The sequence below is a fragment of the Oryctolagus cuniculus genome, chromosome 11 (genome assembly GCF_051225735.1).
Source record: "Oryctolagus cuniculus isolate XC-2025 breed Fujian yellow rabbit chromosome 11, ASM5122573v1, whole genome shotgun sequence".
Lineage (NCBI taxonomy): Eukaryota > Metazoa > Chordata > Mammalia > Lagomorpha > Leporidae > Oryctolagus > Oryctolagus cuniculus.
Window position 1 is genome coordinate 19,973,454 of NC_142877.1, and position 27,048 is coordinate 20,000,501.

The 27,048-nt window shown below is 51.6% G+C and overlaps 1 protein-coding gene across 1 annotated transcript in view; it reads right to left on the reverse strand.

Annotated features, from left to right (window-relative positions):
* Nucleotides 1-295: 295 nt before the first annotated feature.
* The window catches only part of PPP1R16B (protein phosphatase 1 regulatory subunit 16B), a 119,181-nt gene continuing 92,428 nt past the window's right edge, over nt 296-27,048 (reverse strand). The window contains exons 5-11 of the mRNA XM_051846107.3: nt 21,143-21,246; nt 17,372-17,496; nt 13,566-13,691; nt 12,944-13,019; nt 12,163-12,292; nt 11,902-12,070; nt 296-4,773 (exon numbers count right to left, since the gene is read on the reverse strand). Of these exons, the coding sequence (XP_051702067.1) occupies nt 4,264-4,773; nt 11,902-12,070; nt 12,163-12,292; nt 12,944-13,019; nt 13,566-13,691; nt 17,372-17,496; nt 21,143-21,246 (1,240 nt within the window). The 3' untranslated portion in view covers nt 296-4,263. The remainder of the gene's footprint in view (nt 4,774-11,901; nt 12,071-12,162; nt 12,293-12,943; nt 13,020-13,565; nt 13,692-17,371; nt 17,497-21,142; nt 21,247-27,048) is intronic.

The following is a 27,048-nucleotide window of genomic DNA, read 5'->3' on the forward strand; positions in this document are numbered from 1 at the left end:
CCAGATACGGGGATGTCACCAGGCCGATCTTTGAAAATGTGGGGAATGGAGGTACACTCTTAGAGGGCCTCGCGTACATTTCAAAGGGAATACAGAATGAAGATCATCCCCAACCAGCCGTCTCCCCTGCATGTGTCGGCTTTCACCACCTCCCCCTGCACAAGGACCTCCGCTCCACGTCTCCTGTGCTTGGGACGGGAGCCTCCCCGACCCTGCGTCCCAGGCACCACCTCCGTGTGAATTCAGATCGGCACAGTTCAATGAGCTCACAGCAATAACCAGTCACACCAGCACGTGTTATTAAAAGGAATTTAATAATCTTAATTAAAAACTCTTAACAGCGAATTCCATCACAGGCCTTGGCAGCTGGAAGCAACTCCAGGGTCCTTTGCCCCTTTGGGATGTGGCCGGGTTGCGGTCTGGGGCGTGAGGCCCACCGCTGCCACGTGCCAAGGAGCCATCTGGACGTTACTTCAATACAATATCAAAGGTCCGCAAGGGTTTTTTTTTTTTTTAAAAAAAGGTTTTAAATATATTAGACTCTCTTGATTGCCATTTTTACACAAAGCTGCTGATACAGTATACAGAGTTTTAACTTTTTTTTTCACATAAAATACATTTTTCCGAAGTGTTCTCTGTACATCAGTGGCTTCTGGTCTGGTGAGTTATTGCGGAGGGCTGGGGGTCTGCAGACTTTTCCTGGGTGTGCAGAGCCAGGCCCCGCACAGTGGCACTTGCGATGCCCACAGGAAGCAGGCCCTCCGGCCAACGAGAGACTCCGGTGAGGAGAGGGCTCTAGCTTGGGCAGAGGGTCCCTCCGCGGAGCTGCCCACTGGCCACGGGACCGTCTGTTCTTATGTGCCTTGGAGGCTCTCCCAGGCTACAAATAGTAAGAGCTGAATTCAATCCTTCCGTCACCTAGCAGGAGCACCCTGCTGGGAAGCTCCCCCAGTATCCTGCTCTGAGAGAGCAGGTGGGACAGAGAGCTCTGGATGGAAAAGTATCCAACACCAAGAACCAATCGGCCTGGTGCCAGCAAACTGCATTGGGACAGGCCGGGGGCAGGAGGCACGCCCTTCCTAACTTCTCTAAGCCCTTGAAACTGATGGAATAGTGCAGGGCGGTTTTGCTAACGCTGCATATTGGGTGGACAAGTACCTCCTGGAGTCTTCTCTAGACCCGGGCCTCCCTGGCTCAGCTTCCCAGAGCTACTGGCCAGAAGCTCACAATCTGGCGAGAGCCACAATTTTCGATATTTTAAAGAATAAGGTGACAGCAAGGACCACAGCTCGCAGCGAGCCATGGGACACCTGCTTGGGAAGTGCCTCCTTTAACCTGCCGGGGACCATCACCAGACCTGGGTCTCTTGCAGGTTTCTCCTTAATCCATAATCCTCACCTGCCAGCGAGAGGCAGATTCACAACAGAGGCTCCATGTTCAAAGGGGAAGCTGCCTTTCCTCCCAATATCCCCTGGCGGGGTCAGGGGACCAGGTAACAAACGAGCAAACAAGGGCAAGACAGTGACTTCAAGAACCTGAGATGCGTTTGGCAGCAAACTGCAGACTCCTTGTTCTTCTAGAAGAAGGCAGACTGCTTCATGCAGTCCCCCCGAGATGCCGCCGGGAAGGCAGCTACCCCTGAAAATTCCACAAAGATCTGGGGTGGCGCCAGCCTGGAACCCAGGCCCCAGCATCTGCACCAAGGCAGCTGTTTGCCAGCTAAAGGAATTCACACTCTAAGGATTCCAGGAATTGAGAAGCACAAGGAAGGACACTGGACCGAGATGCAGTCACTCTGCTGACCCGTGGTCCTTGGGGGACTGGAAAGAGCGGTTTCCCTTCTCTCTCTCTCTCTGCAGAAGCTGACACAGTGCCTGGCACACTGAGGGGAATCAGTTACATTAAGGGATCAATCGATGGCCTTGGCTCCTTCTTGGAGATCTCTCCCAACTTGTCCCTCAACATTCAGGACACCCACAGGGACAGCTTCCCAGGGATGTGAGGCCCCCACAAGGCATGGTTTGACCTTGATGGAAAACTCGAGTTGATGCCCAAGAGTTGCCTCTGCCTGAAGTGGGCTGCGGTTGGGAAATCGACTGGGATCCCAGTCTTGCAGGTGGAGAGGAACTGGCCCCAGAGGGAGAAAGAAGGGGAAGGAAATGGAGAGAATGCTTGGGGAGCTCAAGGAGGCAACAGGTGCCTCCAGTCTCCACCCTCCCTACACACACCCTAGCAGAAAGATGAGAGATCTGCCCTGCCTTGTGGCTCAAGTTAGCTACTCGAGAGGGACTTTGGTGTTGGTCTGAACTGAGCACTGTGTTAAAGCCAACGACGTGCTTTGGATTATCCTGCCCTGCTCCAGCCACAGGCTGATGATGGGGAGCCTGCCCCAGACCCCAGGACCTGGGAGGCCTCACGCACACCTGCCTTGTCTCCTGGGCCACCCCCTCCAGCCCTGCCTGCATCCAGCAGCAGTCACTCCCACCAGCCCTCTGCCCTGTGGCCCAGGTGCCAGCTCCTGGTAAGGCATCAGCCCGTTGCCTGCAGGTCCAGCTCCCTCTCTGACTCCAGGGGCCATGGAGGCCACAGTAGGGGACCTAGACTGACGGGCAGCAGACCCCATTACTAGGTTGTGGCACGAGGGGCGCTAGTCCAGCCCCAGTCCCCTGGCCCAGGAGCCCCTCAGGGAGAAATTCTCATAGGCTGAGGGGGGTGGGTTCCAGGGGGACCCAGACCAGTTCCCCAAATTAGAATTTGGACCTAGGGGGCCGCTTCAGAGCATTAAGGAGGTAGTTTTAGGACACATAGAAGGCGCACAGAGCAGGGAGCAAACCTGCAGCTTGTTAGTTCCACCGCAAGGTTTTGGCTGGGCCTGTGGACAGCGCCCAAGTCATGAGCAACAGTTTCGAAGGGGCTCGTGAGAGAATGCAGTGGCGGGCAGGGCAGCCTGTCCCTCAGCGTCTGACCCCCCTCCCCCAGCAGCAGGCAATCTGGGGCTAGGAAATGTGGGGCTGGGTGAGAGCCCGTGCCAGCCCCGCCACCGCGCTCCTGAAGGTGGCATAGGACGCTGGCCATGGGTTTGTAGCTGGCAGGAGCAGGCTGGGAGCCCTTGGGCTGGGTGGGAACTCACAAGAGCCGGATGGTAAACTAATCTCACTGAATATTTCAGAAAAGGCAGAGCCAAGCTGGGATCCTAAAACATTCACTATGTACGCGTGGCTGTTGTGTCAGGTGGGAGGGGAGGAGGCGCAGGTGGCCCCAGACTGCTGGGTGGTGGCACAGCGTGAGGACGGCTGGCTGACATGGGCCACACTGAAACAGTCTGAAGAGTCACAAGGATGGGCCGAGCGTGTCTTCAGAGATGAACTCCCACTGCTCTCTGGGAAAGGCCTTCCAGGGGAAGCTCCTCCCTCGGCTTCTGATTCCAACACCAGCCAGGCAAACTTGACCGTGACACCATCATGAGAGGAGTCCCATCCAGTTGCCCTGGAGTTCAACATCTAAACAAGTTGTTTTTGCCAAATGCAGTCAAAAACACTGACTTTGCCTGAATACCTCCATCCAAGGGCAAACATGATTTGGTTTGTTCCAGGAGTGGAACAACCCCTGGGTGGTCACACGGCTCTCGGCTCTGGCACAGGAGGGAGGGCAGCTGTGTGGAGCAGGCCCGTGCCTGTCTCACCTAACCCACGAGGATTCCTGGCTCCCTCTGAACACACAGAGGCGTCTTCCCCCTGCCAGGCCCTGGCATGACTCAGCTGTACTCTGGGACTCAGCTCCACAGGCCCCCTGCCATGCTCAAGCCACTCGGGCTATGGTCACAAGACACTAAATCTTCCCCACAATCCATTTGGGAACAGGGCACAGATGCTCATCTCCACCTGCCTCCCATGAGTCCTGGTGTCATCCTCCATGTGTGGGGTTGAGTGTGTGTGTGAGACAGAGAGAGAAAAAGAGACAGCACTGGTCCCGAGAAGCCTTTACCAAGACCAGAACTGAGATCCCCAGCCCACCCTACCAAAACGGGCCAGCAGGGTGAGTCAGGAGGCCACTGTGTTTCAGAGGGCAGGCGACGCAGCAAGAAGCACAACCATGAGGAATGGGGCTGCTAGGGGCAGCTGGGTGAGGGCTGGGGTCAGCATTGCCCTGGAAAGCAGAGCCCGCGCCTCCCCAGCCACCTTAGGATGCCTCCCCTGCCAGGGCGGCTGGGCTGGCACGGATCCCTCCCTCCCCGAGGCACTGCTCTCCTCTGCCGCCCGGAGACTAGGAGATGCGGCAGCAGCCGTGGACCTTCTCCTCCATCTCCTCCATGGGGGCCTTGAACTTCAGGAGGGGAGGATCTCCGCTGGTGACCGTGTAATACACCGAGGTCCCGTTGCTGCTGTACGGTGAAGTTCTGCCTCCGATCAAGGGGGCCTTGCCTTCACTGCTGCTCTCCCCGGTCCTGGCCATGCTGCTGCCCAGGTGGGTGCTCAGGAAGGGGTGGCTGAGTAGCTTGGCTGCAGCCCGCTGCCGCTTCAGCTCCAGAAGCGTCTGGGGGCTCTGCTCCTTGTAGCCGCCCCAGGGTGGGGTGGCGTCGGCCACGCCAGGGCTGCCGTAGGCCAGGCTGTAGTCGGGCACCTCGTGCACCTTCCAGACATCCCCGTTGGACAGCGCATACTGGTAGGCGCTGACTGGAGCCCGGAGGCCATTCTCAATAGGCCCGTCCAGTTCACCCCGGGAGATCTTGGTAGAAAATTCAGAGAGTAGCACGGGCTTCTCCAGCCTGGGGTTCTAAGGGGGAGAAGGACAACGTTAGCGCTAGCTGGAAGAGCCACCCGTCCTCCAGCCCTTGGCCCCACCTGGGTGTTAGGGTCTCTGTTTTCCTCTGGGGGACCACCTATCTAGGTGTTCTGGTAGAGCTGACAACACCCCATCCTTGCTCCAGGGGCTGGACCTTGACCCCAGGCCTGGAGGATCCACACATATCACTATAAGGGTCAGGAATGGGCTCTGAACTGAAATGGGTTCAGTGGAACTCCACCCTGGGGCTTTTGCAAATGGGAAAGAGATGTTACTATAGGACCTGGTGAGAGTGATACAAGCTGGGGGCTGGGGGGCAGCACGTCAAAGGCTCTGCCTGCAAATGGGGCTGACGTTAGGGAGACTGGGAGACAGAAAGACACCATGTCCTGGAGTCCCTTGGGCCAGCTGGGCCCAGACTCTTTGGTTATAAGAGCTGATAAATTCTTTTTTTGTTTAAGTCAGTCTGAGTTTGGGTTTTTGGTCACTTAGAACCCTTGTTCTCTTTTAACAGCACATCTCTATTTCAAATGACTGGCATTCTCACCTAGGGTTCCTGTATACCCAACAGTCCTTGGATAATGAGAACTTGAAAAGCAGCTACTGGCAAGAAACTATAAACCAACTACAGTAAAGATGAAAATATGGCAAAATCACCACGAAGTCAAAAGACACAGGAAAGCACAGGGAAAATATTTGCAACATATATGACAGAAAAAGGAATAGTTTCCCAAATATATAATGAGCTCTTCAAAGTCAATTTTTGGGGAAGGTGTAGTGGCACAAGGGGTTAAGCCATTGCTTGAGATGCCTGTATTCCACACTGGAGTGCTCGTTAGCTCCTCGGCTTCCCATCTGGCTTCTTGCTATTGTGCTTGGGAAGGCAGAGATGGTGGCCCAAGTACTTGGGTCCCTGCTACCCATGTATGAAACCCAGATGGTGTTCTGGGCTCCTGGCTTTGGCCTGGCCAAGCCCTGCCTGTTGCAGACATCTGGAGAGCGAACCAGTGTATGGAAAATCTCTGTCTGTCTATCTGTCTCTCTCTCGCTCTCTCCAGTCCTCCCTCCTTCCCTCTCTGTTACTTTGCCTTCCAGATATAAATAAATAAATAAATCTTTGGGGAAAAAAAGTCAATTTAAAAATGCCTAATATACTGTAAACATGGGTAAAGGACACTAAAAAGAGGGAGGGTATTTGCTGCAGTGGTTAATGCCACTCAGGATGCTGGACGCCCATATGGAGTGCCTGGGTTCAAGTCCCAGCTCTGCTTCTGATTCCAGCTTTCTCTTAATGCGTACCCTGAGAGGCATCAGGTGACAGCCCAAGTACTTGAGTGGGAGACTGAGATGAGTTCTGGGCTCCTGGCTTCAGCCTGGTCCAGCCTTGGCTTTTGCGGGCATTTGGGGAATGAACCAGTGGACAGAAGATATGTCTCTGTCTCTATGTCTCTTTGCTTTCCAAATAAAATGAAAATAAGCTATTTTTTTTTAAAAAGACACTAACATAAAGCTCACAGCTGAAATATGTAGATACATAGCACATAAACACTGGCAGAATGTTCAACCTCACAATAATAATGACAAACATTTTAAAAATAAAATATTATTTTTGTATTGAGAAGTATTGAAAAATGTTATCATTACTCAGAGATGGCAGGGGTGTGAGGAAGTAGATGAGAGTGTTAGCCACCACAACCTCTTTGGAGAACAATTTCACAGCATCTCTACATAAAAAGAAACTTTAAGGCGGGGATGTATACTTTGTACCAGCAGGCCCCTAAGTCTTTGTTTCTCAGATTTACTCCCTTCATATGTACAAAGTATAAAAGTCATCACTGGGCAAGCAGGAAACTGTGGCAAGGACTTGTACTAGAAGGTTCTGTGGCTGGCATAAAGAATGAATGAAAACATCTCCAGGATGCCACAGAGGACCTCCAGGAAACACGTAATGAGGTCAAAGACAGCATGGTGGGGGCACTGCCGTGGCGGGTGTCCCCTTCTGCGTGTGTTTCCCTGGCTGCTGCAGTGGCTCCTCTGACCTTTGTGGGCAGACTGCAGCTGCATCAACCCGGACAGACTCTTCATGGTCCAAGTCAGCGCTTCCCATGAGCACGTGAGCCACCCGGGGATCTTATTAACATGCATTTTCTGATTCAGCAGGTGTGTGTTCGGGCCCCAAGTTCCTGCTGATGCTCTGATGCTTTTAGTAGCTGGGCTCTGAGGACACTGTTCCTGCCTTGGATGAACAGTGGAATCATCTGGAGAGCTAAATATTCATGTCTACGACGCCAGTCTGAAAAGACTGCCTATCACAGACGCCAGCTATATGACACTGTGGCAAAGACAGAATGGTGGAGACAGTAAAGGAGCTGTAGCTGCCGGGGCTTGAGGAGGATAAAGTGGGTGAAGCACTGGGGATCTTTAGGGCAGTGAAAATATTCTGTCTGATATCATAATGGTGGATACGCGACATAACGCATCTGTCAAAACAAAAAAACGTACAGCACAAGGAATGAACGGTACTATAAACTATAGGAACTAGTGAACAGTAATGTGTCGGTGCCGGCTCCCCAGTGCCAGCCTACGTACTACACTAATGAAGATGTTAACAAAGGGAGAAGCGGTGGAGCATGGTGAAGGGTAAGCAGGAACTGGCTGTACTTTCCATCCATTTTTTCCTATAAACTGAGAACTGCTCAAAAAACTGAAAGCCAATCATTATTTTTCAAGAGAAAAACATTTATACAATGCCTTAGTCCCAACCCCACAGATTCTGCTTCAGTCTGAGCCCCAGCCTGGACATCAGGATTTAACAGACAAAAAGCAGGGCAGGACTCCGGCACAGTGGTGGAGACACCGCACGGGACGCGGGCATCCTACCCTGGAGGCTGGGCTGGAGTCTAAGCTCCACTTCTGATTCCAGCTTCCTGGTCCCTCCATCCATCTGGTAGATTTCTCTGTCTCTCAAACAAAATGAAAATACATACAAAACAAAACACACGTCCCTAGGTGATCTTATTGTACAGTTAGTCGTATTTGTGAACCACAGATTAAAGAAGCTACAACTGTCTTATTGCTGCTGTGCCTGGTACCTGGGCGTTAGCTCTGCAACAGCAGGAACCAAAGCCAGCCCTGGGGACTGACGAGTAGGAATCCGACACAGGGCCCAGGCAGAGCAAACACTGCCTTAGAGAAGTGGTTCTCATCTAGAGGGCCGGGCCCCCGTCCAGCCAGGGCTTCTGATTCGACAGGTCTAGCAGGAGGCCTGAGGCTGTTATTCTCTAGGGAGCTTCCAGATGATGCTGAAACTGCTGGCCCAGGGACCCCACGTACAGGCTGTCACACCCTTGCCACATCTAACGCCTCGAAAGGACCAGGGACAAGAAAGGAATGCAGTTTGAGCTCTGGAGCAGGGAGCCAGCCTTGTGTCCACCAGGGCCTGGAACTGTGGTCCTACATCTGACAGTCGCCCTGGGGCTAGGCCTCTGGGTACCTGACCTGGCTGTGCTGCATCTGTGCCCTCTTCCTCCCCAGGCTTGGAAAACTCAGGTCCAGAGGCAAAGAAGCCCATCTGGTTGCCTCTCCATATCCCAAATAAACTACAGCCTCCATGAGGAATTAATCAGCTTAACTAAGCAGGGCTTCCAGCAGCCATATGCCTCTACCCTGCCCCCTAGAGGACTAATGATTTATGACATACTGCACACCAGGGTCTATGAGATCTGAACCAACACAGGGACAAAGCCAATGTGGAAGAGGAATCTCGGTTTCCCATAAAATAAGGAGAATATAAACCACCCAGCAAACAAGAAGGGAAAGATGCTTCACAGAAGAGGATAAGCAAACAGCCAGCAAGCGCCCCATTGAGTAAACGTGCATTTAAAATGTGGGTTGCCCAGCAACCCTGCCACAATGGCTCAAGTTGAAAAGACTGGCTACAGCAGAGTTGGCGAGAAGCACACTTACACTGCCCGCAGGAGAGCAGACAGGTGCAACCAGCTTTGAAGACTGCTTGGTTGGGTATCGGTTTGGCTCAGCAGGTAAGTCTCCACTTGGGGTGCCCACATCCCATGTCACAGCACCTGGTTCGAGTCCCCGCTCCTCTACATCAACTCCAGCTTCCTGCTAATGCTCATACGGGGAGGCAGCAGATGATGGCTCAAGTATGTGCGCCCCTGCCACCCATGTGGGAGACACGGGTGGAGTTCTGGACTCCTGGTTTCAGCCTGGCCGCTGTTGAAGGCAGTTGGGGACTGAACCAGTGAATGAGAAATCTCTGTCTCTATGCATTCCAGATAAAATGAAAATATTAAACTATTTTTTTTAAAAAAGGAAATTGTTTGGCAGCATCCACTAAAACTAAACACGGCTACCGCATGACTCACACTGCTGTCCTGGGGATGCACCAGCAGAAAGCAGTTTGGCCACCAAAAGACAAGCACAAGAATGTTTACAGCAGCTTTATTTATCACAGCCCAAACTGGAAACAGCCCAAGTACCCACCAGCTGAAGAACAGATTTGTAAATTGTAATAGAATCAACCCTTCGTAGCTGTGAGGGACTGGTTCTCAGACCTCTATGGATGCCAATATTCATGGATGCTCAACTTTCTCTCTACTTTTAAAATTTATTTTTTTTATTTATTTGAAAGTGGAGGGAGAGAAAAAGAGAGAGAGAGAGAGAAAGAAAAAAAAAATCTTCCATCCTCTGGTTCACTCCCCTAATGCCTGCAACAGTAAGGGTTGGGCCAGGCCAAAGCCAGGAGCCCAGCACTCAATCCAGGTTTCCCATGGGGTGGCTGCCTCCCGAGGTGAGCATTAGCAGGAAGTTGGATCAGAAGTGAAGCGTTTATATGCATATACAAAACTAATATTTGGTGCTCAAAGTTACACACCTTTGGGGTGAACGGAAGAAACAGAGGGGGAAGGCAATTCATTGAAAACTCCCTTTAGATTGGTGTGCTTTAGTATACGTAAGTTACAGGGCTACCACAAAGAAAAGAATCAATAAAGCACGGGCGAGGAGGCATCTGAAATGTGCTTTGATTTTTAACTGTGATGCTTTTCCCCAGCTCTCAAGCTTGGCAGAGGAAGAACAAAACATGCGTGTGCCTTCTGCACACCCAGCCTGCAGCTCAGATGGGGTTCTGTGGACAGGTGCCTTCACTCCTGCAGGTGAGACAACCCGAGAGGGCTCTCCTGGTCTCGCTGGGCGGCAGGGTCCCTCTGAGACACACGGGAGTGCTAGGCAGCTAATCATTCTTCACCCCACCATAGCAATCCTCTCTAGAAATGTTCTCATCTGTTCATCACGTGGTGGGAGAAGCAAAAAGGCAGACATCTCTTGTCTCTAACTCTTCTCCGGCCCTCTACCTTCTTACCACATTCATGAGACAGCAGCCACACACAGACCTGAGTGTGTTGACAGTGGCCTGAACTAGTGTCCCTAAAAATTCCTGCTCACTTGGATCTCTGAATGCGGCATTGTGGAAATCAGGTCTTTGCAAATGCAATGAATTAAATTATGATGAGGTTGTACTGGGTTGGGGCAGACTCTAGTCCAGTGACTAGCATCCTTATAGAAGAGAAAACAGACACTAACACCACACAAGGAACAAGACCATGTGAAGGGGCCAGCATCATGGTGTAGCCAGTTAAACTGCCACCTGCAACGCTGGCATTCTACACGGGCACTGGTTCAAGTTTCTGCTGCTCCACTTTCAATCCAGCTCCCTGCTAATGTGCCTGGAAAACAAATGGAAGATGGCCCAAGTACTTGGGCCCCTGTACCCACATGGGAGACCCAGAGAAGCTCCTGGCTCAGCCCTGGCTGTTGCAGCCATTTAGGGGAGTAAATAAGCAGATGGAAGACCTCTGTCTCCCTCTTCTCTCTGTAACTTTGTCTTTCAAATGAATGAATGAATCAATCAATCAATCTTAGAGAGAGACAGAGACAGAGACAGAGAGACAGAGAGGCAGAGACAGAGACCACATAAAGTTGAAGGCCCAGGCTGGAGCCTTGCCAGCACATAAAGAACACCTAAGCCACCAGAAGCCGGGAGAGAGGAGTGGAACAGACTCCCCTCCGGAACTGTGGCAGAATAAATGTCTGCTGTTGGAAGCCACCCAGTTTGTTACAGCAGCCACAGGAAGTGAAGATGAACCCCCTTAGGAAAGCAAAGGAAAGCCCAGGATCATGGGCCACTCCTGGAGCAGGCTGCTCAGAGCTCCTACCAGCCACCCGATGTGGTTTTCAAGAAGATTTTTTCTACCCAGGGGGCTTCCATAGCCTTGGCAGCTCATGACAAGAGCCTAGGGTGATTACTGATGCCATAAACAAGAGTGTCAATTTGTTAAGTCAACAACAGGAGTCACTGTGCACTTACTCCTCATGTAGGATCTTTGTCCTTAATGTGCTGTACATTGAGATTTAATGCTATAACTAGTACTCAAACAGTATTTTTCACTTTATGTTTCTGTGTGGGAGCAAACTGTTGAAATCTTTACTTAATGTATGCTAAACTGATCTTCTGTATATAAAGAGAATCGAAAATGAATCTTGACATGAATGGAAGGGGAGAGGGAGTGGATAAGGGGAGGGTTGCGGGTTGGAGGGACATTATGGGGGGGAAGTCATTGTAATCAATATTCTGTACTTTGGAAATTTATATTCATTAAATAAAAGTTAAAAAAATTAAAAAAAATAAAAATTTCACTAAATAAAAAAAAAAAGATTTTTTCCAACCAGGTGTATTCTGATGAATACTCTGCTCAAAATCTTGTTACGTCTTGGTGCCCTTTGCTCCAGGGGTGACCATCCTACTGACCTAGCCCCAGGCCAGAGCTGCTGAGGACAAGCAGGCACATGGTGGTCACTTGCTCCCTGTCCACTGTGAGACCGTCCTGCATGCCAAAGTGTCCAGCTGTCTCCCATCAGCCACCATCAGATGGGACCTGGCTGGATTAAGGACGCTGTCTACTGTCAGACAGGCCCCAGCTGGTAAGGGCACTGCCCAGCTGCTACCCTCGAAGGGTCTCAGATGGAAAGGCAAGACCAGGCTAGGCTCTGCCCTCCTCCCAAGACCATGGCTGGAGTGGGGGCAGGCAGGAGGCCACTCACGGGGTCCTTGTTCTCTTGGTCCGTCCTGGTCTCCCTGACGTCCCCATTGTAGGTCGAGGTCCGCTGCTCCTCGGCCGCGCTCCGCTGCTGCCACAGTATGGCCTCTCCCTCATACTCCTTCCTGTACAGGTTGGTCCTGTCCGACAGGCTGGCTCGACGCACCACCTTCCTGAGGGGACAGAGCGGGCGCCGGGAAGCTGCGTTCAGGTCCCCCCAGCAGGAGCGTGGGGGAGGCGCCCAGTGACTGTGCCCCTGACTCACCCACGGCTGCCCGCGCTGGACGTCCTCCGGCTCAGGGACGACTTGTGCCGCAGCTGGGACTTCATGATCACGTCGTGCTTGTGCTTGAGCTCCAGCAGCAAGACCTTGAACTCCTCCTCCTCGCACAGGTCTGAAGGGGCGGAGCAGTGCATTGTGGGGAGCAGGGCAGGGGCCCGGGGTCCCCGAGGTTGCTCTGGACCAAATCAGCTGCCTCCCCAACTCACTGAACACCCCAAGCATCTTTTGGGACACGGAGGGAGGGAAGAAAACAATGGCTGTCTTGTTTCCTGGGCTGCAACTCCAATCCTTAGAGGAAAATAAGTACGGGAAAGCCAGGTTCCATGCAGTTACGGCTCCTAAGGTTCCCAGCTGTGACTGAGGGAGTCCTGGTCATCAACTCCCTACTGATCCGAGAATTACTACTTTTCAGCAAGAAGCAGGTACCCCATGCAGCCCAAGAAAGAGTCCCACATAATCACATCCACTCAATCTATCTAACCTCTTTATCACCTAGCCACCTACCTGCTAGCCTGTCATCTATCTGTAGAGTCAGCCTCCACCCATCCATCCATCCATCCACACATCATCACATCTGCCCATCTACTCTCTTGATCAATCCCTCTATCCATTAATCTACCATCCATTAATTTATTCATTTTCCACTTATCCATCTACACACCAATCCATCAGTCTATCCAACCATATATTTATCCATTTATCACTCCACCCACCAAAAACTTGAAGAATGCCTACATGTGTGCTGGTGTTGTGCTGGACTTACCTATTGGCATCTCATCCATGGATGTCCTAGCACTGAGACTAGCCCCATGGGACACCAACAGCTCTGCCATCTGCATCTGAAACACAGGAAGACACCCACAGTCTCCCTGCCCAGGGCGAAGAAAGCCCAGGGTGTGGAGTATCCAAAGTGTCTCAGGACAAGACCCAGAAATGGTGGGGCAAAGTTGATTGCTGAGAAAGGCCTTGAAGGCTGGAGATATGGAGGAAATCCTAAAGGGTACCATGCACTTGGCAACTCCTCTAGCATTCTTGGGCCATGCCAAGGTGGGAGAGAAGAAGGAGCTGGCTGTGACTGTACGGCCGTCAAGTATCTGGGGAGGAACTGCATAAAGTGTAATCATATTTGGGAAACAAATAGAGAAACTGCTCAGAACAGAAATGCGGGGAACTTTCTAACTTGGCAAATTCAAGTCTCATCCTACAGGGACGCAGACTGTCTAATGCTTTTGCAAACTCTCTGGGCCTTATGTTCTTTTGAACCGACTGTGAACTCAAAGGACTTAGCGACAGCAGATTGACCCTGTGCTGGCCTCCCCATTCCCCAGCCCTGTGGGTGGGAACCCTGTGCTGGCCTCCCCCACGGCCCTGTCGGCAGGGACTACCTGTCCCCAGAAGGCAGCTGCGTGCAGGGGCTCCCAGCCATCCCAGTCCTTCACATCCACACGCACTCCATGGTCCAGGAGGAGCTCAGCTGCCCGCAGGTATCCGTTGGCTCCAGCGATGTGCAGCTGGAAGAGAGGGAAGAAGGAGCACTCCCTAGAGGGCTGGCCCCACATTTGGAAGTGGATTTCCACCCAGATCCTAGAGCTTCCTTGGGGCTGGCAGAATAGAATACAATGAGGTAGAAATACCAGCCACATAACTGAGGATTAAGTCTGAAATATGGATCTAGAGGAGGAAGCAGAGAGCTGAGCTCTTCTCCCCTGTGGCTGATTTTAGAGCCCATGTAGCTAAAGCAACAGCATTTATTGAGCTCTTACTGTGTACCAGGCCCTGCAGAAGGGGTCTCAGAGATCCACTTTGGTGGTTTTACATTTGATTTTTTTTTTTTTTTGACAGGCAGAGCTAGACAGTGAGAGAGAGAGAAAGAGAGAGAAAGGTCTTCCTTCCATTAGTTCACCCCCAAATGGCTGCTATGGCTGGCGCACTGTGCTGATCTGAAGCCAGGAGCCAGGTGCTTCCTCCTGGTCTCCCATGTGGGGGCAGTGCCCAAGCACTTGGGGGCCATCCTCCACTGACTTCCCGGGCCACAAGAGAGAGCTGGACTGGAAGAGGAGCAACCGGGACAGAATCTGGCGCCCCAACCGGGACTAGAACCTGGGGTGCGGCGCCACAGGCGGAGGATTAGCCAAGTGAGCTGCAGCGCCGGCCACACTTTGGTGGTTTTAAAGCACATGTGCAAATACTTCCTTTCAAAGATGGAGCCCGATTGCTCTCCCCTCAAATGCGGGTCTGACTTCTAACGAATGGGACATTACAAAGTGGCAGTATGTCATCTCTGAGGGTAGGGAATAGAAGGCATCTCTCTCTACCTCCTGCCATCCTGGACCAATCCAGCAGGAGGCAGTGACCATGGTGTGAGGACCCTCAAGCAGCCCCAAGGAGAGATACCAAGGAGGCAAGAAACAGAGGCCCGTGTCTATGGCCTGCACCAGCGCGCCAGCTGTGTGGGTGTGTGCCGCCTTGGAAGGGAGTCCTCCAGCTCCTATCAAGCCTTCAGATGAGACTTCAGCCCCAGCAAACACCTTGACTGCAGTCTCATGAGAGGGGCCAAACCAGAGCCACCCAGTTAAGCTATATGGTGGGGCAGTCTGTTAGGCAACAATAGATAATTAATACACCCAATTAGGAAAGCCCCACGTAGAGGTCCAACCCTTCTCCCTGACCCCACTCAAGGGCTCCAGTCACTGACAACTAACAGACCTTAGTTGTCCCACTTGTTCAATCGCCCAGAAAATGCGTAAGAGGATTTGCACCTGATGAGCACTCACTGCATGATGAACAGTCCAGGGAGCCCCAAGTAATGACAAGGTGCACCAAGAACACAAGCAGACAGAGGAGACAAGGCAAAGAAACCCACTGCCCAGCCAAGGTGGGAGGAGAACGCCAAGTGGGCTCAGGTCCAGGGAGGCAGAGTGGGCATAGCCTAGTAGTCAGATGCTCCCTCACTCACCCTGACAGAAGGGTGCTATCAGGTTCTAACCTTTTTATATACCAAAAATTGGCAGAGTAAATCTAGGGCATGGTGGGATACAGGCAGACATGAAAATTAGTCTGATTAGCTGATATATAAAAGTTGATGCTTGCTAGTTGTGACGAATGATACCTGGATGACCAGACGGACATCACAGATTGCAGAGCCTCAATACTTGGCTGGGAATAAAAAGGCATGAGGGGGTGCTGGTGCTGTGGTATAGCAGGTAAAGCCATCACCCGCAGTGCCTGCATCCCATATGGGTGCTGGTTGGAGTCCTGGCTGCTCTACTTCTGATCCAGCTCTCTGCTGTGGCCTGGGAAGGCAGTGGAGGATGGCCCAAGTGCTTGGGCCCCTGCACCCACATGGGATACCTGAAGAAGCTCCAGGCTGCTGGCTTCAGATTGGTTCAGCTCTGGCCATCATGGCCATTTGGGGAGTGAACTAGCAGATGGAAGACTCTCTCTCTCTCTCTCTGCCTCTCTGTAACTCTGTCCTTCAAATAAATAAATGGCATGAGTGGAACAGTGCTATTATTAACAATGGTGACCACGGCTGACATCCCGAGAGTTTAGACTCGGTACTAAGCACTCACACGCAGAATCTCACTGAACCTTCCCAGCAGCTCTCAGAGTAAGATACGGTGATCTCCAGTTTAAGGGGAAGACCTGAGACCCAGATGTGCCAGGTCCATGTGGGTGAGCCAGCCCCAGTGCAGGAGGAGAAGACCCCTGAGTCCAGGAAGCCCAATCACAGACCCAGTGGAGTTCCAGCCAAGGTGGGCCATGCCCTGGTGCAGGCTGGCCTTGACTTCAGATAGTGGCATTGAGTCTCACCATCCGAGACTATCCTTCAGTGCTGGGCTGAGCAGGTGATCCAAGCAGGGACTCAACTAACAGAAATGGGCATGAAGCAGAGGTTAGAGCCCAGTGATGAGAGAGAGAAGCTCAGTTATCACCCCTGGGCCACCAGCTCAGGACTGATGGGCAGTGAGGGGAATTTGCTAACACTGAGTTCTAGTTGGTGGGTTTGAGAACTCGGAACTTCTGAGGGCCCGTGACCAGCACAGAGCCCAAACTGTGGATAGCACCCAGCCGCTGGGAGGTGATTTCTCATGTCATGCTCTTGTCAGCTCAGCGGCTACAGAACCTGACCCTCCCCAGTGCTGGGCTGCAATATGCTATGAGGAGGAGCTAGCGAGCTCTCCCCAAGTCACTGACACTTGAGCTGCAAGGATGAATGGAGTTAATCAGGCAGACCTAGGAGAAGAGGGTCTACTATTCTCTTTCTAGGGTCTAGGGGAGTATGTAGCACAGAGGAAGTCCTCAAACTGTGTTGGTTGGTTGGTTGGTTGGTTGGATGGACGGACCAATGGGAGGATGGATGACTGAGGGTGAACAGACTGAAGTCAGGGAACCCAGGGAGAGGCCGTTGCAGCTCTATCAGGGAAAGCTGATGAAGCAAAGTGGTGGGGTGAGAGAGACGCTAGGCAGAAGAACGGATAGTGCAAGGCAAGGTGGCATGGATGAGAGGGTGAACGCTGTCACCAGTCTTTGCGAAGGGGCATCATTGGAGGAGAGAAAAATAATGAACTCAAGATGAGCACCTGGAGCCTGGAGTGTGGATTCTGGAGACAAAATAGCTGAACAGCAGAGCCAAGGTTCTTGACTCCCAGCCCCAGTTAAGTGTGGAAAGGTTCTTTCTCTTTCTTTTTTTTAAACATTTATCTATTTATTTGAAAGGTGGAATTACAGAGAGGGAGAGGCAGAGGCAGAGAAAGAGAAAAGTCTTCCATCTGCTGATTCACATCCCAAATGGCCAGGGCTGGGCCAGACCAAACCTAGAAGCCAGGAGCCTCATCCTGGTCTCCCACATGGTGCAGGGGCCCAAGCACTTGGGTCATCCTCCATTGCTTTCCTAGGTGCATTAGCAGGGGGTAGCACAGAAGTGGAGGAGCCAAGACTCCAATCGGCACCTATATGGGGTGCCAGCACTGCAGGCGGTGGCTTAGTCTGCTACACCACAGTGCCAGCTCCCGGGCAGTTTCTTAAAGAAGCTGAGCTAAGCTTCCATGCTCCACGGGCAACTCTGGTCCCAGAGAGATGTGGGAAAGGTCAAAGACTTGACCTCCCCTGGGAGCTGGCCCACTTCAGCAGTAACTGGGTTTGGTCTGGTACTAGCCCCCAGCCCAAACCAGCCTGGCCATATCCTCACCAATGTGGCACCCTGGGCATCTATCCAGTCGAGGTCCTGGCCCGCTGCGATCATGCAATGGATGTCCGCGATCATCTGCTGCTCAGGAGCAGCCCGCATCTCGTTGATCTTCTCCTGGGTGATGCCTGCAGTGGGAGAGAGGGCTTTGTTTAGAGCAATCAGGCCAATGGGGGAGACGTGGCTCCTGTTCCCCAGGGTTTGCCCATCAAGGGGGCACAGAGACAAGCCCATAAATCATCATCCCCCAGGCCTTGTGAACACAAACACCATGCATTGGTCCACAGAGACAGGGCCATGCCCGCCTGGCTCCCAGGACACCTGTGATCAACATCAGCCACTTTGCTGCATGCGGCTCTCCCACCCGGAAGTTCCTGCCACCCTACCCACCTCCAACTGCTCCAGTGCCTGGCTCTGTCTCATTCTCCAGGTCCCAGCTGGCCTCCGCTGACCACTCTATCTGACCAGAGTCCCTGATAGCTGCCCTCATCTCAACCACCTCTGTGTTTGCAGCTTGAGGCACCATGCTTGATACATTTTGTTGTTGTTGCAGAAATGACTGTGTCAATGAATACAACACTTTCCAATGGAGACTCCACTAAACTGAGGTAGAGCCAGTTCCTGGCTAAAATATTTAGCCAGTGGAATTTAAAGAGAAAGTGAATTGCTCTGCAAAAATATCTGTTAGCTCAAGAGCTCTTGAGTGGAATTCAGGAGAGGTCTATAAACTCGAAGGGAGAAAAACTGACAAGTTTATTTTGACTAACCTTTAAATTAAATTTAGGATTTCTACCATTAGAATACAAGTAAGGCCGGCGCCACAGCTCATTAGGCTAATCCTCCGCCTGTGGCACCGGCACACCGGGTTCTAGTCCCGGTCGGGGCACTGGAGTCTGTCCCGGTTGCTCTTCTTCTAGTCCAGCTCTCTACTGTGGCCCGGGAGTGCAGTGGAGGATGGCCCAAGTTCTTGGGCCCTGCCCCCACATGGGAGACCAGGAGGAAGCACCTGGCTCCTGGCTTCAGATTGGATCGGCACAGTGCGCCAGCTGTAGCGGCCATTTGGGGGTGAACCAACGGAAGGAAGACCTTTCTCTCTGTCTCTCTCTCTCTCTCACTGTCTAACTCTGCCTGTCAGAAAAAAAAAAAATACAAGTAAAACCCAGTCTTAGCAGAGCCTGTGGCTTTGCCACCAACAGAAGTAATAGGTATTTCCATATCCTGGTATCTTATTTTTTAATAAATTAAAAAGTTTCTATCTCCCACAAATTAAAGATATTTTTGGGGGCCGGCGCTGTGGCATAGTGGGTAAAGCTGCCACCTTTAGTGCCAGCATCCCATGTGGGCACCAGTTCAAATACAGGCTGCTCCTCTTCCTATCTAGCTCTCTGCTATGGCCTGGGAAAGCAGCAGAGGAGATGGCCCAAGTCCTCGGACCCTTGCACCCACTTGGGGACACAGAAGAAGATCCTGGCTCCTGGCTTCAGATTGGCCCAGATCTGGCCATTGCGGACATTTGGGGAGTGAAACAGTGGATGGAAGTTTTCTCGCTCTGTGTCTCCCACTCTTTCTGTCACTCTGCCTTTCAAATAAATAAATAAATCTATTAAAAATTAGTTTATTTGAAAGTCAGAGTTACACAGAGAGAGGAAAGGCAGAGAAAAAGAGAGAGAGAGAGAGGTCTTCCATCCGATGGTTCACTCCCCAATAGGCTGCAACGGCCAGAGCTGTGCCGATCCAAAACCAGGAGCCAGGAGCTTCTTCCAGGTCTCCCACATGGGTGCATGGGCCCAAAGACTTGGGCCATCTTCTACTGCTTTCCCAGGCCATAGAAGAGAGCTGGATCAGAAGTGGAGCATCCGGGTCTCGAACCGGCGTCCATATGGGATGAAGGCCAGGGTGTTAACCCACTGCGCCACAGCACCAGGCCCTAAATAAATCTTTAAAAAAATAAATATTTTGGTGGCTGTATTTTAATAGAATTGGCTTCCTTTATACATCTAGGATTTCATAACTGCATTGAAGGCTCTATAGATACGCTGGATTGGCACAAAAATTGTTAAGAACCTCAGCAGGGGGTGGGTGTTTAGCAGAGCGTTTAAGGCACTGCTTGGGACACCTACATCCCATATCGGACTGCCGGAGCTCCTGAACTAGCTCTGCTTCTGATTCCAGCTCCCTGCTAGTATGCACCCAGCAGCAATTGATGGACGGCTCAAATACTTGGGTCCCTGCTTCCAACTGCAGAGACCTAGGTTGAGTTCCCAGCTCCTGGCTTTTGCCTGTCCCAGCCCTGGCCATTGTGGGCATTTGGGGAATGAACCAGGGAATGAGAGATCACGCTGTGTGTCTCTCCTCTAACTTTCTCTCCTCTTGCCTTTCAGTTAAATTAAATAAATACTAAAAGAACCTCTGGGGGCTGGTGTTGTGGCCTAGTGGGTAAAGCCACTATCTGCAGTGCCAGCATCCCATATGGGCACTGGTTCGAGTCCTGGTTCCTCCACTTCCAATCCAGCTCTCTGCTATGGCCTGAGAAAGCAGCAGAAGATGGCCCAAGTCCTTGGGCTCCTGCACCCGTGTGAGAGACCTGGAAGAAGCTCCTGGCTCCTGGCTTTGGATCAGCGCAGCTCTGGCCTTTGTGGCCATTTGGGGAGTGAACCAGCAGATGGAAGACCTCTCTCTCTCTCTCTCTCTCTGCCTCTCAGTAACTCTGCCTTTCAAATAAATAAATATATCTTTAAAAAAAAAAAAAGTACCTCTGCAGAATATGAGCTGGAAAGGCTGGAGGGAGAGGGCAGGGAGCATGAAGAGCCAAGCAGCGGTTATGGTGGTCATCTGGGTGGAAACATGAGGCAGGGCCCAGGTGGAACCTAGGGCTACAACTCAAGATCTGGATTCGAGGGACTGGCACTGTGGCGTAGCAGGTTAAGCCGCCACCTTTGATGTGGCATCCCAGATGGGCACCAGTTCATATCCCAGCTGCTCCACTTGTTACCCATTTCTCTGCTAATGTGCCTGGGAAAGCAGCAGAAGATGGTCCAAGTGCTTGGGCCCCTGCACCCACAAGGGAAATCTGGAAGAAGCTCCTGGCTCCTGGCTTTGACCTGGCCCAGCCCCGGCCATTGCGACCATCTGAGGAGTGAGCCAGCAAATGGAAGATGTCTGTCTGTCTGTCTGTCTGTGTCTCTCTCTCTGTAACTCTGCCTGTCAAATAAATAAATAAATCTTGAAAAAAAAAATTTCTGGATTTGAGACAACTTTCCCAGGAGGCACCCAGAGGCCCATATACAGGGTATGGGGTGCAGGGCAGGCAGGTCTCTCACTGCTACTTTTGTCTCCTCTCTGAACCTCATTTATGAGCCGAGAACAGCCCACCTCTTGTTTATCTGGGCCACTGGCAGCCAGCATGGCGCCTGGCACGGAGCAGGCACCCGCAAATGTTCTTGACTTTTTTATTATTTTCCCAAATGGGAATGTATCTTTATGGTGAATGTTTACTGAATCGAATGTTCACAGCTGACGAGGAGGAGAAGAGGCCAGCTGAGGCCGCCCGCGCGTGTGGGTGATAGGGATGAGAACAGTCCCTCCCTTCTGTGGCGTTCTCCAGGGTCCATGTCTCGTTCATCACACGGACGGTGATGATAACGAGGAAGCCCATGTACTGAGTGCCGCCCCAGAGACAGGCAGGCCTGTGGCTGCTGATGTGTTCGTCTGGACTCACTTTGGCGACCACAACACCAAGCAGTGTCCTCCTCACAGCGTGCCGCCCTCCCTTACCCTGGTACGCCATGCAGGTCTCAATGACATCCAGGGTGGGCTCATCCTCGCACAGGTCATAGGGCATGTTCCCATCAGAGTTGACAGCAAGCAGGTCGGCTCCACTGCAGAGAAAGGCACAGGGTGAGGGCCAGGCGGATGTGGCGTCTGTTCTCTGGCCTCCTGCCCTACAGCCCCCACTGCACACCTGGGCAGCCACAGCCCCACCACTGCGCACCCTAGCAAGGTGATGCTCAGCTCTGCCCACCACATAGCAGCTTCCAGATCCCCGGCCCCAGGTGGGAAGGGGTCAAAGTCCCAGGAGAACCACCCCAGAAGACCTCTCTCAGCGTCCTCCTCTGTTGAACTCACAGGCAGCCAGCTACCCAGGGACAGATGTCAAAGTCCTCCCTGGGGACAGTCATAAAAGCCATAATCACAGCAGCAACCTCACTCACTGGGCGCCTGCCGAGAGCGGAGTCTGAGCCAAGCCTTTCCCGTGCATCCTCTCACTGAATCCTCTGTGTTCCCCTTGGGTCGGTACCACCGGCCTCTTCTCACTCAGGGGAAGCAAACACTCAGAGAGGTTCAGCCGCTCGTCCAAGGTCATACAGCTCGGATGCGGTAGGGTGGAGGCTCAAACCCAAGTTCCTTGTGAGCCAGCTCTTTGCACTTGCTGTTCTATTTCACTCCTGCCCTGCAGGCAGACACATCCTTGCTTATCTTCTACTTCTTCCTCCAATCCCTGCCCAAAAAGGCCGACCAGGTCAGGGGCAGAACGGAGCCGTGAGGCTTCCTGGCAGAATGTGCCCCTCGAGCAAGTGGTGCTGGGCCATGGCCATGGGATGCCCTGTGGCAGAGCCACCTGGAGACCATGGACATCAAATGCAGCTTCCTGGGCTTCACGCCAGCCCTCCTGACATTGCCTCTGGAGGGCGGGGCTCGGGGACATTTATCTTCTCTCTGCCTCAGGAGATGCAGGTACAGATCTGCCACGGGGGCCCACTGACCCAGGCTGGTACCACTCCCTTTGTTCCACGGCTACCTCTGGTTTTCCTGGCAGAATGTCACCAGAGGCACAGGGCTGGGCCATCCTGTAGCCCTTATAGAGCCTTCTACTGTGACGTCTCTGAGCTCGTGTGTGCCCTTGAGTAAATGAATGCCGCAGCTCGGTCATCTCCACCCAGGAGCTACCTGAAGGGCTCCTGCCACTCTGCCGTGACCTCTGCCAAAGGTCACCTGCTCCCAGCCACTCCTGAAGCCCTGCACTTTGACCTCCAGGGACCCCAGCCCACTGGTCTTGCTCTAATTAGCTCTGGTCCTGAAATCACCTGATTTCCTTCCTACACCCCCAGGGCTTTTGCATTCCTGTGTGCCCAGTGCCGAGCACAGAACCCGGCCCAGCTAAGGCACCCGCCAATTATTAGCTGGATTTAATGGAATACACTTGAAATTGCAAATTGTCTTTCCTGTGTGTTTATAGAATTTGAGCAGACTAGAAAAGATTTCAGGATGAGGAAAGGCCCTCCCAGCACCATAGAAGGAAATGTCCTTATTCCCAGGAAAGACACTGTGGTACGCGGCCTCTCCCCCAAATCAGGCTCTGCCCCCAAAGAAAAGCACATGGACTGGATTTGGGAGTAGGGCCAAGGAAGCAGGCTTGTTTGCTTTGCGTGTGTGTGTGTGTGTGTGTGTGTATAACAAACAAGAGGAACAAAAACGGCACTAGCACATAAAGAGGGTAGAAGAGAGAAAGAGGCCGGCGCCGCGGCTCACTAGGCTAATCCTCCACCTAGCGGCGCCGGCACACCGGGTTCTAGTCCCGGTTGGGGTGCTGGATTCTTTCCCGGTTGCCCCTCTTCCAGGCCAGCTCTCTGCTATGGCCCAGGAACGCAGTGGAGGATGGCCCAAGTGCCTGGGCCCTGCACCCCATGGGAGACCAGGAGAAGCACCTGGCTCCTGTGTTCAGATCAGCGCGGTGCGCCGGCTGCAGCGCGCCAGCTGAGGTGGCCATTAGAGGGTGAACCAACGGCAAAAGGAAGACCTTTCTCTCTGTCTCTCTCTCTCACTATCCACTCTGCCTGTAAAAAAAAAAAGAAAAGAAGAAGAAGAGAGAAAGATTCATGGAGGAAGACACAGGAAAAGACTTAATAAAAAGAGAATGAGACCCTGTTGCCAAAATACAAGAACAGAAAACTAGAAGCCCATATCCTTTATGAAAAATGATGTAAAATCCTCAACAAAATATTAGCAGCACAAGCAAAGGGTTAGACAGTATGTCCAAGTGGGACTTCTTCCTGGGATACTAGCATGTTTCAGTGTACAGAAACCAATGTCATGGGGCCGGCGCTGTGGCGTAACTGGTAAAGCTGCCGACTGTACTGCCAGCATCCTGTATGGGTGCTGGTTCAAATCCCGGATGCTCCACTTCCAATCCAGCTCTGGCCTGGGAAAGCAGTGGAAGATGGCCCAAGTCCTTGGGCCCCTGCACCCACGTGGGAGACCTGGAAGAAGCTCCTGGCTTCTGACCTCGAATCAGCTCAGCTCTGGCCACTGCAGCCATGTGAGGAGTGAACCAGTGGATGGAAGACCTCTCTTTCTTTCTCTCTCTCTCTGTGTCTCTGTCTCTCTGTAACTCTGCCTTTCAAACAAACAAATAAATCTCAAAAAACAAAAACAACGTCATATACCACATTCTCAGAATGAAGGGGAACAAAAATACACAATATGCAGAAAAAGCATTTGGCAAAATTCAACCCCATTTCATGATGCACATGTACTGTAGATGGAAGAAAACATTCGAGACACAGAGAAAACTCAACAACTGAGGATGGAAGAAAACTACATCAGCCTGATAAAATGCATATGTGAGAAACCCACAGCGAATATCATGGTCAACGGTGAAAGAATAAAAGCTTTCCCTCCAAGATCAGGACCCAGGCAGAGATGCCTGTGTTTGCCACTTTTATCCAACACAGTATTGGAGGTGCTACTCAGAGCAATTAAGCCAGAAAAAGAAATAAAGACATCCACATTGAAAAGAAGATGTATAATTACCTCTGTTCACAGATGATAAGATGCTATGTGCAAGAAACACAGACGATTCCACAGATAAACTATTATAACAGATAAGCAAATTCAACGAAGTTATAGGAAAAAAAGTCAACATGAAGACCAGCTGCATTTCTTGGGGCTAGTGCTGTGGCATAATAGGTTAATCCTCCACCTGTGGTGCCGGCATCCCATACGGGTGCCAGTTCTAGTCCCAGCTCTTCCTTTTCCAATCCAGCTCTCTGCTGTGGCCTGGGAAAGCAGTAGAAAATGGCCTAAGTGCTTGGGTCCCTGCACCTGCATGGGAGACCTGGAAGAAGCTCCTGGATCCTGGCTTGGAATCGGCCCAACTCCAGCCACTGCAGTCATTTGGGGAATGAACCAGAGGATGGAAGACCTTTCCCTTTGTCTCCCCCTCTCACTATCTATAACTCTAACTCTCAAATAAATAAATAAAAAACTCTTTTTTAAAAAAGCTGAATTTCTGTACACTAACCATGAACCATCAGCAAAGGCATTAAGGAAACAATTTTATTTATAACAGCATCAAAAAGAATGTAATGATTAGGAATTAATTTCACCAAAGAGCTAAACCTTGTATCACAAAGACTGAAAGAAATAAAAGAAGACAAATAAATGGAAACACATCCCATCTTTATGAACTGGAAGACTTAATACTGTTAAGAAGTCAGTCTACTCAAAGCAATCTACAGCTTTAATGTGATCCCTATCAAAATCAATTTTTGCAAAACAGGAAAATCTACCCTAAAGTTCATGTGAATCTCAAGGGACAATCCTGAAAAAGAAGAACAAACCTGGAGGAGTCACACTTTTTAATTTTAAAACAGTACAGGCCGCGGCTCACTAGGCTAATCCTCCACTTTGTGGCGCCGGCACACCGGGTTCTAGTCCTGGTCGGGGCGCCGGATTCTGTCCCGGTTGCCCCTCTTCCAGGCCAGCTCTCTGCTGTGGCCAGGGAGTGCAGTGGAGGATGGCCCAAGTGCTTGGGTCCTGCACCCCATGGGAGACCAGGATAAGTCCCTGGCTCCTGCCATCGGATCAGCGCGGTGCGCCGGCCACAGTGCGCCGGCAGCGGCAGCCATTGGAGGGTGAACCAACGGCAAAGGAAGACCTTTCTCTCTGTCTCTCTCTCTCACTGTCCACTCTGCCTGTCAAAACAAACAAACAAACAACAACAACAACAACAAAAACAGTACAGGGGCTGGCGCTGTGGTGTAGTGGGCTAAGCCTCTGCCTGTGGTGCCAGCATCCCAGCTGGGCGCCAGTTCATATCCCGGCTGCTCCTTTTCCAATCCAGCTCTCTGCTATGGCCTGGGAAAACAGTGGAAGATGGCCCAAGTCCTTGGGCCCTGGTACCCATGTGGGAGATCCAGAAGGATCTCTTGACTCCTGGCTTCGGATAGGCCCAGCTCTGGCCACTGTGGCCTTTTGGGGAGTGAACCAGTGGATGGAAGGCCTCTATGTCTCTTCTTCTCTCTATTTCTGTAACTCTGCCTCAAGTAAGTAAATAAATATGGCCGGCGCTGCAGCTCACTAGGCTAATCCTCCGCCTTGCGGCGCCGGCACACCGGGTTCTAGTCCCGGTCAGGGCGCCGGATTCTGTCCCGGTTGCCCCTCTTCCAGGCCAGCTCTCTGCTGTGGCCAGGGAGTGCAGTGGAGGATGGCCCAATTACTTGGGCCCTGCACCCCATGGGAGACCAGGATAAGTCCCTGGCTCCTGCCATCGGATCAGCGCGGTGCGCCGGCCGCAGCGCGCGGGCCGCGGCGGCCATTGAAGGGTGAACCAATGGCAAAAGGAAGACCTTTCTCTCTGTCTCTCTCTCTCACTGTCCACTCTGCCTGTCAAAAAAATAAAAAAATAAAAAAAGTAAAAAAAAAAGTAAATAAATCTTTAAAAAACAGTACAGTACTGACATAAAAACTGACGTATAATCCAAAGGAATAGAACAGAGTCCAGAAATGAGCCTTGCATGTGTGGTTAAATGATTTTTGACAGGGTGACAAGATCACTCAATGGGAAAAAGATAATCTTTCCAACAAATAATTCTGAGAAAGCTAAAAATCCACGTGCAAAAGAAAGGAGCTGAACCTTATCTAATACCACATTCAAAACTCAACTAAAAATGGGCCCATGACCTAGATATAAGACCTAAAACTGTAAAATTCTTGGAAACGAAGGGCAAAAACTTCATGAAAGTAGGTGTGGCAATGATTTCTCGGTTATGACACCAAAGACTCAGGAAACAAAAGAAAAACAAAGAAAGCTTTGTGAAAATTTCAAAATTTTGCTCATCAAAAGACTCAACAGGTACGAAGGCAGTGCTAGGATGGGAAAAGTATTTGTAAATCATATATAGGATGAAGGACTAATATTCAGAATACAGAGATCATGTTTAAAAGTCAACAACAGAAAAGAAAACCCGTATTCAACAACGGGTGAAGGACTTGAATACACGTTCCTCCGAAGAGGACACATGGGCACCAGCTCAACAGCAGCAGTCAGCAGGGACGTGCAAGTCCAGGCTGCGATGACGCACCACCTCCCTCCTGTCGGGATGGCCACAAACAACGAACAACGAACAACGCGGCACACCAAGTGTCGGGGGCTGGGTGAAGAAACTGGACCCTGGTACAGCAGAGGAGCAGAGGTTTCCAGGGGCCAAGGTGGGCAGGGAATGGGGGAAGTCATTGTTTAATGGGTCCAGAGGTCGGTTTTGCAAGATGAAAGGAGTTCTGCAGACGGAGGGTGGTGATGGTTGCACAACGGTGTGAATGTGCTCAATCCCGCTGGACTGCACACTTGAAGACGGTTACAGTGGGAGATTTTCTATTACGTGCATTTTTCCATAATAAAA